Below are 14,820 nucleotides of genomic sequence, written 5' to 3'. Positions count from 1 at the left end.
TAATATTTTTTACATTCCGAGGAATTGAACCCTCGGAATATACCGAGGGACATCTTCCTTGGAATATACCGAGGGACCCCGTTCCTCGGAATATACCGAGGGACATGTTCCTCGGAATTTTGTGAGGGACCCGTTCCTCGGAATTTTCCGATGAAAATTCCGAGGAATATTTTGTCGGAACTTCGGAGGATTGGACCATCGGAAATTCCATCGAAATATCCCGACGAAGTTCTCCCTCGGTATATTCCGAGGAGCTCTCTGACGAACTGGTTATCCTCGGAATTTCCTCGGAAATTTGTTTCCTCGGAATTCCGTCGGAAAATTCCGAGGGATTTCCGAGGAAAATTGAATTTCCGAGAAGTTATTTCCGAGGACTTGTTTCGTCGGTATGTCGTCGGAATAACGTTATTCCGACGACATACCGACGATTTTTTCCCTCAGTATGTCGCTGTTTTCTTGTAGTGCGTCTCTCTTTGTATAACAGATCAGAACTTGTTCTCCATGTCTTCAAATTTCTCTTCAAGTCTCCAAATAATTTTTAAGAAAACTTCCTTTTCCATTTAATTTTCTTTTCTTGCAAAGGTAAATCTCCTCCCCAAGCAAATTTTTTTTGCTTAATGGTAAAGGTCTTTTTGTCTTAAAGCACATATCTTCTTTCTTTTTTCAAGCTCAACAAACCTACGCTATCACAAAACTTAAACTCCCATTCAGATCCATCTTCATGATACACGCATGTACTATCTCCTGTAGTAATTCGCGAAATGATACAGATCATCTTAGCAGATTGCATCTTCAATCTCCCCCGTTTTAACTATGCATGTGCACTCATCGTAGCTCGCTTGAAACTCACTGTCTTCGTGAATATATGAGAAATTATGTGGACGGTCATTTGTTTTTAAGAAAATATAAACTAGATAAATAAAACTTTTTTGTAACACAGATAAATAATTAAAATATTGTTTTTTGTCAAACAATTAGGAGCAAAATCTTGAAAACACAAACATGGAGTTTTTTTCCCTTTTTTTGAGTCAATCTTGAAGTTTTAGGTTAATTATTATAAAAACTTGTCTTTTATTTTAAAAGTAAGATTAAAATATAAATTAAAACTATTTAACCAGTTACAAATAGTCTATAAAATATTATTAGTTACGTAGTTTTTGATAAAATTAAAAGTTACATTAAAATATAAAAACATCAAAAATTTTCTTAAACATCATCTATTTGTTTTACCTAAAGTTAGAGATATATAATCCATAAAGGAAAATAGAAAACTAATGTTAAGAAAACGCTGATTAAGTAATTAAAGTCCTGTATATATACGACTGGAAGGGCAAACGTGAAACCCTAATAAACCAGCCACCTCTCGCTTTCTTAAAACACCTTTGGAGATGACAAAAGAAACATTAGATTGCTTCCTCTACCATGGGATCTGGAAGATGAAATACTTTCTAGAGTCCCGGCGCCATCTTTGAGTCGATTACGGTTTAGTTTCAAGCGATGGAACGCTTTATTCAAAGATCAGAAGTTCATGAAGAAGCACTCTGATAAAGCAGCAAAGCAGCATATGGTTCTCATGTTGAGTAACTTAAAGGTTTATTCAATGAATGTAAATTTCCATGAAATTCACGGTAACGTTGTTGATCCACACAAGTTGATGAGCCTAAAGTTTTCAATAATCCGGAAGAAGCCAAGATATGTAAAATATTTCACTGTGACGGGTGTTTGGAATCCTTGTACTGGCCAAATCAGGTGGATCCCATTCAGTAATCGTTACAATACTATCTCCGAGTTTGTTCTTGGATACGATAATAACAAAACCTATAAAATCTTGAGGTACAGCTGGGATCTTAGTGACCCATTCCGTCGAGTTGTTGAGTATGGAATCTATGATTTTGGGTCTCATTCGTGGAAGTATCTTGATAACGTTACTCCCAAATACAGCTACATAATATCAGAGGGCGTATCATTAAAGGGGAATATTTATTGGATTGTCGTCGATAACACCGTGCCTTACTTAGTACTTTTCATTTTTCAACAGAGAGATTTGGAGAGATTAGTATTCCTTTTTCGAATATTGGTGTTGATTGTTGTCCAATAGATCTCTTAGTTGTTAGAGAAGAAAGACTGGCAGTATTATATAGCAGCTTTTTTCATCCACCAAAGATTGAGATATGGATGACGACAGATGATAAGATTGATCAGACAAAACTTATTGTCGCGGACCAAGTTTTTATCAGTGGATTTATGTGAGAGTATTCCTCGTGATCGTTTTTCAATTGACACAAGTTTCTTCATCGACGAGGAGAAGAAAGCGGCCGTGCTATGCGATCTTGAATATACATATAATACGGGCATGGTATGCCTTGTTGGAGAGGACAGTCGATTCTTGATAATCCCCATAACAGAACATAGAGACCAGGTATCGAGCCACATATTTACAATTATGTTCCAAGCTTGGTTCAAATCCAACAGGGTACAGTAGAGTTATGATTGAAGGACGCAAAAGAAGAAAACGGCTCTTCAAATATTTTTATATTCATTTTATCTTTCTTTTTGCAGTGAATGTCGCTTGATTAATTCACGAACTGGACGTATATTTTATTTTATAAACATATCACCTGTTATAACTTTGGCATGTGTGTTTGTTCTTTTCTTCTTTGCATTTAGAAAAGAAAAAAAATAGAAAAAGGAAAAAATAGAAAAAGTATAATACTTTTAAGCGAAAGTCTGTCTATATATATGACCGGCAAGGCCAAACATGAAAAGCAAAATCCTAATTTCCAACTAGTAACCTCTCGCCTTCATTTTTTTCTGAACAACGATTTCACTAGAGCACCTCTAACTGAGTTCTTACCATTAGGGTTCTTAATATATGTGTTATGTATATATATATGTATAAGTAATTGTGGGGTCCACAAAAAAATTCTCACAAGAGAGTTCTAAAAATCCCTAAAACCCTTATTTATGGATTTCCACAATAATTGTGGACCCCACAATTATTTACACATATATAATATACACATATATATATATAATACATATATTAAGAACTCCAATAGGAAGAACCCCCATTGGAGATGATCTTACTTAAATAAGGGTTTACAAATGATAAATAGGTGGAGTAGTTGAGAAGCGCGCTCTTGGCGAGTTCATCAGCTGCCCTATTGTCTGAACGAGGAACATAATGAAAGGAGATTACATCGAGGTCAAAAGCTAACTTAAGAATATCATGAAGAATTCCAAAGAGATCCTTGATTGATTCTCGATTGTTAATGGCTCGGACTAATGTCTGAGCGTCTGACTTGAGGATGACGTTGTTGAAGCCTTGTGCTTTGGCTTGGCGTATATCTTCCCTTATCGCTAAGACAACCGCCATCTGAGCTGAGTTGACACAATCTTCGAATATGCTCTGTTGGTGTAACACATGACCTGATGATGCTGAAAAGACCCAAGCTAATCCTGCAAAAAAGAATTCTTTTTTCCATGATGCATAAGTGTTGATAATCAAGGCGTCCGTCATAGGCAATGGGAGGGTCGAGGCATGTAAATGGGATTTTGGGCCAATTTGTCGCTCAGGTTGTGCTTCTTGCCATTCTCGCGCGTATGCTATTGCTTTCGAGAGTGTCTCCGCCGGTTTGAAAACTCTGTTTTCGAAGATCTTCAAGTTTCGTGTAATCCAAATGTTCCAAACAATCTAAGGAAACATAGGTCCCATGTGAAGTCCTGTAGGTGAGAGGTTAGTCAGCTTTGTTCCAAGCTTGAGAGCTCCTTTGAAGTCCAATGCTGTGGTGATGGCCGCTAAGTTGCTTATCGGAGCTGCATACCAGATGTCAATTGCGAATTGGCAATGAAGAAAGAGGTGAGAGGTTGTTTCCTTCAAACCACAGTGGGTACAGGTGAGGTTCTCAGTCATTCCTCGAGTCTCCAGATTTTCCCCTAGTGGTAACGCTCCTTTGGTAATTTTCCACAGAAAGACACGAAGCTTTGGGGGTAGCGGCATTGAGAATGCTCGATTTACCATGGGATGTGGTAGTTGAGATAATCTCTAGAGTAAACCCACTGATCCAGCTGATTCGAGCAATTTCAAAGAAGAAGCCGAATTTTCGGGTTTCTCCTCCCTAGGTTCCCTAGCCATTCTAAGTTGGAACTGTTGTGGGCTGGGGAACCCCGCAACAGTCCAGAGGCTTAAGGAGCTTCACAGAAGAAATGCTCATGATATCATCTTTCTCATGGAAACAAAGAACAACTTGGATGCGATTGCTAGAACTCTCAACTGGCTGAACATTGAAAAACATCATGAAGTTCCCCCTCATAGCCCTGGTGGTGGCGGTCTCCTCCTCATTTGGAAGAGTGACATTGAGGTCTATGTGTTAGTTTCGACCAATAACTACATAGACACAATCATCAACTACAAAGGAAACACTTTTCAAACTACCTTCGTCTACGGAGAGCCGAACCACACAAAGAGATATGCAATCTAGAATGAAATATCTAAATTGCACCCATCAAATGGAGGAGCCTGGTTCTTGACGGGAGATTTCAATGAAATCATAGACAACTCCGAGAAGAATGAAGGGATAGTCAGACCGGAAGGAACCTTATGCGCCTTCAGAAACTTCATGTCACAGAACAACCTATTTGATATTAAACACTTTGGAAACTGTCTATCGTGGAGAGGCAAGAGAAACACACATCTGGTCCAGTGCAGACTAGATAGGTCAATGTGCAACAGTGACTGGTCAGACCTATTTCCCTCCTGTAGAAGCCAGTACCCAAAATACGAAGCCTCAGACCATAGACCACTAATATCTTTCCTCGATACCTCACGAAGAAAGGGTACTAATATCTTCATATTTGATAGAAGCTTGAGAAATAATCCTGAAGTTCAGAAGTTAGTCAAGGATACCTGGAATAGTGCTCCCCAACTCCATGTTGAGGACAAACTAGCCCTCTGTAAAAGAGCTATCTGCAGATGGAACAAAGCCTTCTATGAAAACAGCAGGAAGACCCTCGAGTTGTTGAAGACACTGTTAGACGAGGCTTTGACTAAAGCTGTTCCTGATGAGGAAATGATCTTCCAACTCAACAGCCAGTTACTTCAAAACTACAAGAGAGAAGAAGAGTTTTGGCGTCAGAGAAGTAGACAGCTATGGATAAGTCTGGGTGATGCTAATACCAGCTACTTCCATGATAATACTAAAGCACGACAAGCTAGAAACAGACTTTCAGTAATGGAAGATGAAAACGGTATACCTTGGTTTGAGGAAGAACAAATATCATCAGTGATTTGCAACTTCTACAACAAGCTCTTCACCTCAACGAATTTTGATGAATCCAAATTAGTCGAAGATGCCCTCAAACCCTTCATAACACAACAAATGAATGAGAACCTTACTAAGGAGCCAACGCCAGCAAAGATCAAAGAGGCAACCTTTGCAATCCACCCGGACAAATCCTCAGGCCCTGATGGCTTCTCAGCAAGCCTTTTTTAGGCAAACTGGGAAGTAGTGGGTCCAGCTGTGATACAAGATATCTAGGGCTTCTTCTCAACCAGTATTCTCCGAACCTCGCAAAATGAAACATTTGTGAGACTGATTCCAAAGATCAAAGGAGCTAAAAGAATGGCTGATTATAGGCCTATAGCTTTATGCAATGTTTTCTTCGAGATCATATCCAAAATGCTATCAATCACGCTCAAACCAGTTCTGGAAACAATTATATCAGAGAACCAATCAGCATTCACATCAGGCAGAGCCATCTCAGACAACGTTCTAATAACACACGAGGTACTTCAATATCTCAAAACATCACAGGCGGAGAAACGATGTACTATGGCAGTGAAGACAGACATGTCTAAAGCCTACGACAAAGTTGAATGGAAATTTCTAACTCAAGTGATGCAACGTTTGGGATTTCATCAAAAATAGACGACATGGATCATGCAATGTGTCTCAACAGTATATACTCATATTTAATCAACGACACATCTCAAGGATCAGTTAAATCACAAAGAGGAATAAGACAAGGAGACCCTTTTTCACCTTATCTTTTCATTCTCTGTGGCGAAGTTCTCTCTGGTCTATGTTTCAAAAGCTGAGAAAGATGGATATTTACCTGGAATCAAAGTCGCAAGGGGATGCCTGAGGATCAACCATCTCTTATTCGCTGATGGTACAATGATCTTCTGTCAAGCAAGCGAAGAGAACTGCCTTAAACTCAATAGCATCCTTTTGCAGTATGAAGAAGCTTCTGGCCAGAAAATAAACGTAGACAAATCTTCCATCACCTTTTCCTCCAAAACTCCACCTGAAAAAAGGTCTGTGGTCAAAGAAATTTTAAAAATTTCTAAGGAAGGAGGATCAGGGAAATACCTTGGATTACCAGAACACTTCGGCAGAAGGAAACATGACTTATTCACATCCATCATGGATAGAATCAGACAGAGAGCAGCAACAAGATCAACGAGATTCTTATCAAAGGCAGGCAAGCTAACTTTGTTGAAGTTTGTTCTCACCGCGATCCCCACTTACTCCATGTTATACTTTGAACTACCTGCGAGTTTATGCAAAAGAATTCAATTAGTGTTAACGAGGTACTGGTGGGGCGACTCGAAAGATTAAAAGAAGATGTGTTGGGTCTCATGGGATCGTCTATCTAAACCCAAAGCAGCAGGTGGACTAGGCTTCAGAGACATTCAACTATTCAACCAAGCTCTCCTAGCCAAACAAGCTTGCAGAATCTTAACAAATCCAGGGAATCTCCTAGCACAAATCATCTTAGGTAAATATTGTCATAAGCGATCTTTGCTAGACATACAAGCTCCAGCAGTCTGCTCTCACGGATGGAGAAGCATAATACACAGAAGAGACCTCCTAAACGGGGACTTAGGGAAAGCTATAGGCAATGGACAGACGACTAGAGTGTGGCATGATTCATGGATATCCCGCTCAAAACATATTATGGTTTTTGGACTCATTCATGAAAACACTTTGGACCTAACAGTGGCCGATCTACTAACTGACGATCTACGCTGGAACTCAAGCAGGATTGAAGAATTCTTACTTCAATTTTCAAAGCAGGTTCAGTCCATTCAACCAAGCCAGAAGGGAGCTGAGGACGTTTATATTTGGCAACCAGTGCAATCCGGTATCTACTCCACAAAGTCCAGTTACAACACAGAAGCTGCGAATTTAGGATCAAACCAGTATCCTTTGCCACAAGAGTTTGATTGGATGAAAGACATCTGGTCGGGAAAGTGCTCTCCAAAGAGGAAGGTCTTCTTATGGTCAATTATCCAACAAGCTCTACCACTAGGAGACAATTTACAAAGTAGAGGAGTTCAAGCCGAAGGACTTTGTAGCAGATGCAAAGAACGATAAACAACAATGCATACCTTTGTAGAATGCCCTTTTTCTAAAGAAGTGTGGAAGCTGACACCCCTCCAGAAAGTAGTTCACCTAGCTACATGCGCAAATTTCAAAGAAGTTCTTATTAAATTCCGGAAAGTAGTCTGCCTCCCACCCTCAGGAATCCCAGGAACTATCTTACCTTGGATTTGCTGGGCCATTTGGACATCTCGGAATCTTCTAATCTTTGAAAGTAGAAACCTTACGGCAGAGGAAACCACAACAAAAGGAATCAAACTCGCAAGAGAATGGAACTCTGCTCAAGGCGCGTTAACCGACAGAACTAAACCCTCTTCCACAAGGAACCTTGCTCAAGGCGCGGTAACCGACAGCACGACAGAACCCACAGCCACATGTAAATCAGATGCAGCTTGGAGTAAAGAGACCAACAAGGCAGGATTGGGATGGATCCACCGAACCACCAATCCAGCAAAGGATCGCCCTCCATGAATTTTGTCACCTCCCCTTTGATTGCAGAAGCCCTAGCTCTCCGATCGGCTCTCACCGCAGCTTTGAACCTTGACCTCACCAGGATCAAGATGTTCTCCGACAACTCAACGCTCATCAGAGCAATCAACAACGACGTTCAGATCAAAGAGATCTCTGGTATTGTCAAAGATATTAATTGAACAGATCGCCTCTACTTCCGTCGATATCTCCTTTTCCTTTTTCTTTCGTAATCTCAATATAAAAGCCGGTGAACTGGCAAAAAGAGCCTTAAGTGACTCTCTTGTATCAAACTCATTCCTGGGTTAACATGGGCCCAAGGACTTTTAAGTTTTAATGCATTATCCAGTTACAAAAAAAAAAGAGATAATCTCTAAAGTTCCGGGTACATCTTTGAGTCTATTACTATTTACTTGCAAGCGATTGAACGCGGGATTGAACGCTCTATTCAAAGATCAAGACTTCATTAAGAAGCACTTGGATAACACAGCAAAGCAGTGTACTGTTTTCATGTTGAGTGATTTAAAGGTTTATTCAATAAATGTAGACCACGATGGAGTTCACGACAACGTTGTTGACCCACAAGCCTTGCTGAGCCTAAACGATTTCCACAATCCGGAACAAGTCAAGATATATAAAATATTTCACTGCAACGGGTTATTGTTATGCACCACCTTGGAGTCAAGAGGACGCCTCGTGGTTTGGAACCCTGGCCAAATCAGGTGGATCCCATACAGTGATGGTTACAAGCCTAACTTCGAGTTTTCTCTTGGATACGAATATAACAAGTCTTGCTAAGTCTATAAAATATTGAGGTGCAGCTGGGATCATGGTGACCCATTCTATCGAGCTGGCGAGTATGGAATATATGATTTTGTCTCTATTCGTGGAGGGTTTTTATGACGTCACTCCCAAAAACTGCTCCATAATATCAAAGGGAGTGTGGGAATACTTATTGGATTGCTTTCGATAAAATATATGAAGGAAATATCTTACTAATTAGTTTCAATTTTTCAACAGAGAAGTGGTTGTCTATTCCTTTTCCGCATTTCGGTGCTGATTGTGTTCCTACAGCTCTCTCAGTTGTTAGAGAAGAACGACTTGCAGTATTATATAGCAGGGTTTTCCATACACAAAAGATTGAGATATGGATGATGACACTAGATGATAAGATTGATCAGACCAAAGTTTTGTCGTGTAGCAAGTTTTTATCACTGGATTTATCGAAGAGTATTCCTCTTGACCGTTTTTAAAGTGACACAACTTTCTTTGCCGACGAGAGAAGAAAGCTGCTGTGTTATGCGATCTGGAATATAAGAATACGTGGAATAGGGACATGGTATACATTGCTGGAGAGAACAATCGGTTCGTGAAAATACCCGTAGGAAAATATAAATGGCCACTTATTTACAGTTATGTTCCAAGCTTGGTTCAAATTAATCTAACAGGGAAGAGTAATGACAGAAGGACGCAAAAGGAAAAAACGGCATTAGCGGTTATATACAGCCCCACGTAGTTTCTTGCTTTTCCATGTTTTTGTCTTTCTTTTTTTTTTTTGATAGTGAATGTTCTTTGATTAATTAATGAACTGGTCTTGTATTTTTTTTTTTTTTTTGTGTACATATCACCTTTTACTGCTTCCCGCTTCTTCTCTGCTTTACCACTTAACTGTTTTTTTTTTTTTTTGAAAAAAGGCTTGTTACCACTTAACTGTTTATAATAATAACTAAAGGCATCTGCATCAATGAATATTGAGTGGAGTTCATAACTTTAATTTTTTCTTAATTTTTTTTACTTTTTCGTTTGATTATAAAAAAAAAAAAAAAAAATTAAACAGACCAATCGCGGGCCACCACGTAGCGTGGAGTCCGCGATACAGTGATGAACCAGGTTCATTCCACTGAATCTGCGGGAGCTGAATTCACAAAAAAAAAAATATTTTAATTTTTTTTTTTTGGAAAAAATATGAATTTCTGCACTGAAAGTTCAATACAGATGCTCTAACTAACCACTCTCAATTGAAGCAGCAGCATCGTAACATCTTTTAGGGAAGGATTTATCGGTCTTGAACGTTTTGGATTTATCGATTTGGCCAGCTTAAGAGGTGACTTTAGCCAACCTTTTCTATAAATTAATGCAAATTTTGCGCACTAATTATATAATTCTGAGCTCTTTGTCTATTTACATAAATGAAAAGTTATTTACATCGTTGGTGTACCATACTTATTCGACTATACATAATCTTTACAATGCAAAAAAATTAAGAAAAATCTAAAACATGAAGTAGTCAAACATGTGCATATATGAAAAATATTTTTGGATTAAAAAAATATTTGGAATGGTAAATTGAAAAATAGGCTAAAGATGTTAGTATATAAGATCTCTACCATCGACGACGATTCTGAATATGCATTCTAACTGAAACACAATGATCTACATACCTAAGAAACATTAAGATCTAAGATGGCAGAAAACAAAATCAATATTTTCTTCTATGTTCTGCCTTTCTGGTAGATCATAAGTAATAATAAACGTTCTTATATCTTCTATGGAAGAATATACATTCTTCTCACTTCTCATATATCTATAATATATGTATTCTATATCTACCACATTATCTTTATTCTACCATACGTAGAATGTAATTTCTACTAGATTTTAAACAAAATCCAAAAATCTAGAAAAAAACGGTTAGAAAATATTCCCTAAATCCAGTGTTTTTAAAACCAGACCGGCTAGCGAACCAAAATTTTTTTGGGTCATGGGTCATTGTGGTTCGACCGGATCTGAACCGGGTTCGGTCGGGTTTACTTAGATTAAACTAAATTTAATGATATTTTATAAATAATATGCATATTTTTGTAAAAATAAATCATATCAAATAAAATGTTTAAATAGTCATAATGTGTAGAAAAACTTAAAAATAACAATTAAAATCTAAAAGCAATATGAAAAGTACATTTAAACTTTATTTGCAGATCTTATCACTCTACATCTTCATCACCTTTTAAAACAAAATATACACATTAGGTAAAAGTTATATTTTGACATATAAATTTCAGAAAAGAAAATGTTTCAATGATTTAAAGTCTTCAAAACAAGTAATCATGAAATATTTTTTTAAAAAAAGTGAGAAGTAGACAAAAACAATATCTTGACGTGAATATTAAACTTTGTGAATCTTGTAATTTATGAGTTGTACAGAAAACAAAAGAAAAGGACGAGAGATAATATTTTATTAATCTTTGATAAATCTTATTTCTACTTAAAAAGGAAGAAAAATGAATTTTTTCATTCACAAAATTTTAGCTTATATACAAACCGGGGTTTGGCCGGTTCATTGGGCCGCCGGTTCCCGGGTTTTTGACGGTTTTTAACAGGTTCAATATTAGTTGGGTTTTAGCATTAACCCAACCCGGATTATTTTCGGTTCATGGTTCAACCCGGTCCGACCGCCGGTTCGGTCCGGGTTTAAAAACATTGCCTAAATCTATTAAATCTTTTTTTATTTCCTTCTTTAAATCTTTTTCCCTAAATTTTTGTTTCTTCATTGCCAACCACGATTTGGACCAAAAAATCGTGGAGCTTCTTCTCTTTTTCATAGTTTCTCCAAACTTTTGTCAATCTAACGTTAGAATATGCACATCTATGCCTATTCTGGTTTTTGGAGATCGTCCTAAACAAAAGGGTGGAAGTTTCTTGTTGATGAAGAAACAGGAGGTAGATTACTTACTTGGACACAAGCAAAACCTTTGACAACCTAAGAGTTATGGTTTGTGAGGACTTTGGAACCGATCTAAACTTGGTCAATATCGAGCTGAGTTACTTACCTTCCGATTTGGTGATTGGCCTCGACTCACCACCTGTTTTCATCACCAATGATCGACAACTCAAAAATTTTCTTACATATGTGAAGACCAAAGCTTCAACAAGGTTATGTGTGTGTATTCGATCTAAGGTCGGCTTTAACTTGAATGAAGAGCCTGCTGAGTTGTCTAACAGAGAGGAAGCGGGTATGTCGGGTGAAGTTTCAGATGATATTGATGGTGAAGCCGAGCTTGAAGAGGAAGATGCGAAGAAGATGCGAAGATAGATGAAAGTGATGATGAAAACAAGTGTGAGAAAGATATGATCAACGGAAAGTATGTCCGTTTTTCTCTGGTTGATGTTGTGAAGAAGGGTCAATATTTTACTAGCAAAGCAGCTCTGCAGGCAACAATGGAAATATGTGCAATGAAACATAATTTCGACTACAAGGTTGGCAAAACGGATAGAAGAGTTTGGTGCGTTCGTTGCGCGGATGATGATTGTCGCTGGCGTGTTCGCGCAGAGGGATTAACAGGTTATTCATATTTTATCATAAAAAAGTATGTACCTAATCATTCATGTGCTCCATCATCAAGGAACCACTCTGTTCGGACCGCTTCATCAAAAACAGTTGGTAGTCTCATTAAGCATAAGTACGAAACAATCAACGAAGGGCCGAAACCTAATGATATCATCCAGTTTATGCGTAATGATCATGGAGTTGAGATATCCTACTCTTTAGCTTGGGAGGCACGTGAGTATGCAATAAATGTTGTGAGAGGCATTCTAGAGAAGGGTTATGAAAAAGTTCTCAAATACTTGCACATGATGAAGGAAGCTAATCCAGGATCACACACATTTTACGAAACTGATAGCAATGGGAGATTCAGATTCCTCTTCATCTCATATGGTCATTCTATTCGCGGTTTTTATGCTGCCATTCGGAAAGTTATTGTTGTGGATGAGACTTTCTTGAAGAGAAAATACAAAGGAGTGTTACTGGTTGCTGCTGCTTTGGATGGAAACTCGAACCTATATCCTATTGCATTTGGAGTTGTCGACTCAGAGAATGACCTCTCGTGGGAATGGTTTATGAGACAACTTAATGTTGTCATTGCTGATGATCAGGGTTTAGCTTTTGTGTATGACCGGAATACTTCACTTGCTAAAGCTATTGCAAAAGTGTATCCGCATGCTCATCACGAAATTTGCATTCACCACTTGCTGAACAATGTTGTTACATATTTCAAGGGTAAACGAGTCGTTGGTTTGGTTGCAAAGGCTTCTAAAGCTTACCGAGTTGCTGATTTTAAGAAGCAATTCACTGCTATTTTCTCAATTAGTCCTGCAATTGGAAACTATCTAATACAAGCTGATGTGACACAGTGGGCTCGTTGTCAATTTTCGGGTTACAGGTACGATGTTAGGACCAATAACCCTGCTGAATCAATAAATTTTGCTTTGCGTTCGCCAAGAGAGTTTCCAGTTATACCTATGTTGGACAGCATAAGGGAAATGATGACTCGATGGTTTTTCAAACGTAGAACTTTAAGTTCTAAGCATAAACAACCACTGACTGTTGCTGTAGAGAAGAAGATTGATCGAAGGATTGAGAAGGGTAAGAAGTTACAGGTTTTCCCAGTTAGCGATGAACGATTTTTGGTACGAGGTGACACTTTTGAATGTATGGTCGACTTGGTCAGACGCACATGTTCATGTGGGAAATTCGATCTGATGAAAATCCCAGGCAGATACGCCATAAAAGCAACTTTCAGTGTAGGCATACAAGCACACACACTCACTGGCGGCATGTACACCACTGCTTCATGGAGATCGATTTATGAGGAAAGCATAAATCCTATTAGTGTTTCGGAAGATGCATGGATTGTCCCATCTCACGTTCAGCAAGCGAAAGTCCTTCCTCCAGAAACTAGAAGAGCTGCAGGTCAGAGAAAGAAACGTAGGTACGAGACATTTGAAGACAAGATCCGCTCGTCACAAGGAACTCAAACCTCTAAACGTCGTAAATGCAGTCGATGTGGTATTGAAGGTCACAACCGGTCGACTTGTGATAGAGAAATATAGGATTCAAGCCATTCGGTCTATGCAAGTTACTTTTCAGAGTTTTTTCTAAAATTATCTCTGTTGCATGTCAAAATCTGTTTTTTCCAGGACCAATTATGTTTTATGTTTTGTGCACGTTTCCAGTATTTACTTCGTTTTATGCAAGTTTTAAGTCTAATGTTAAGATTTGATCCATAAATTGACAACACATCTGAATACCAAATTGATTCGATCTTTGACAAAGTAGATAGATTCAGAAAGCAATTACAAGATCAATCAAATTTAGAACAGAGACATAAAATAGTGAGAATGGATCCAATTAGTCCTACATCTCCCGACTTCTTGTGCTCGATAACTGCTTCCTCCACTGTCTTTTTCAAGGAACTTCTCAAATCTTCAATTTCTTCGGCCATTCTCGACTGTTACTCATGCATCCTTTGTATCTCATCAAGCAGAGCCTCGTCGACCCACTTAAAAAGATGTTGCTCTTTCTTTTTCTGAATTGAAACACAAAAACATCAATTGGAACATAGAAGAATTAAAAGTCATAATTAAAAGTAATTACCTTCAAACCAATCTCACATCGGAAGAATCTTCTGTATGGGTTCTCCTCCGTTTTTGAAACATAAGTGAGAATCCCCTTCCCACACCAGCATCTGGAAGGAATCACTACATTGTTAGTCATGATCGGTTTTTGAGAAGGAGAGAAAGACGGAGAGAAGAAATAAACGATGAAATAAGTAGGGTTTCTGGTCATTGGTATTATATAAGTTTATGTTTATGGCAAACGACTACTATTAATCGGGGTTTAGGGATTCCTTCCAAATCTTAATAGTCAATACAAATCTTATGACTATCACAACACATACAAGTAGACCCTATGCTATTGTCAATACTAAACTAAGATTTGTATTGACTATTAAGATTTGTAGCCTAGTTAGGTTAGATCGTGCATGGCTCCATGTTTAGATTCATTTAGGGTAGGGGTTCATATGTTGTATGGCTTAGTTTAGATTCATTTAGGGTATCGTTAGGGGTTGATATGTTGTATGGCTTACTTTAGATTCACTTTATTTAATTTTGTAATCAGCCACTA

The 14,820-nt window shown here is 38.2% G+C and overlaps 2 protein-coding genes and 2 pseudogenes across 2 annotated transcripts; 3 read left to right on the top strand and 1 right to left on the bottom strand.

Moving 5' to 3' along the window:
• Positions 1–2,490, top strand: part of LOC106292228 — a 7,671-nt pseudogene extending 5,181 nt beyond the window's left edge.
• A 553-nt stretch (positions 2,491–3,043) lies between these two features.
• On the bottom strand, positions 3,044–3,520 carry LOC106292227. The gene has a single exon (XM_013727835.1). The coding sequence runs from the start codon at positions 3,518–3,520 to the stop codon at positions 3,044–3,046; it is 477 nt and encodes a 158-aa protein (XP_013583289.1).
• A 327-nt stretch (positions 3,521–3,847) lies between these two features.
• On the top strand, positions 3,848–9,369 carry LOC106292226 (annotated as a pseudogene).
• Positions 9,370–12,071: 2,702 nt separating this feature from the next.
• Positions 12,072–13,745, top strand: LOC106292225. The gene has a single exon (XM_013727834.1). The coding sequence runs from the start codon at positions 12,072–12,074 to the stop codon at positions 13,743–13,745; it is 1,674 nt and encodes a 557-aa protein (XP_013583288.1).
• Positions 13,746–14,820: the final 1,075 nt, after the last annotated feature.

The sequence above is a fragment of the Brassica oleracea genome, chromosome C5 (genome assembly GCF_000695525.1).
Source record: "Brassica oleracea var. oleracea cultivar TO1000 chromosome C5, BOL, whole genome shotgun sequence".
NCBI lineage: Eukaryota > Viridiplantae > Streptophyta > Magnoliopsida > Brassicales > Brassicaceae > Brassica > Brassica oleracea.
This window is presented reverse-complemented; position numbering and strand designations above follow the sequence as displayed.

What these genes read in the sequence shown, in the direction of transcription:
- LOC106292225 (XM_013727834.1), top strand. Translation starts at nt 12,072, where the DNA reads ATGGAAATATGTGCAATGAAACATAATTTCGACTACAAGGTTGGCAAA.
- LOC106292227 (XM_013727835.1), bottom strand. Translation starts at nt 3,520, where the DNA reads ATGACGGACGCCTTGATTATCAACACTTATGCATCATGGAAAAAAGAA.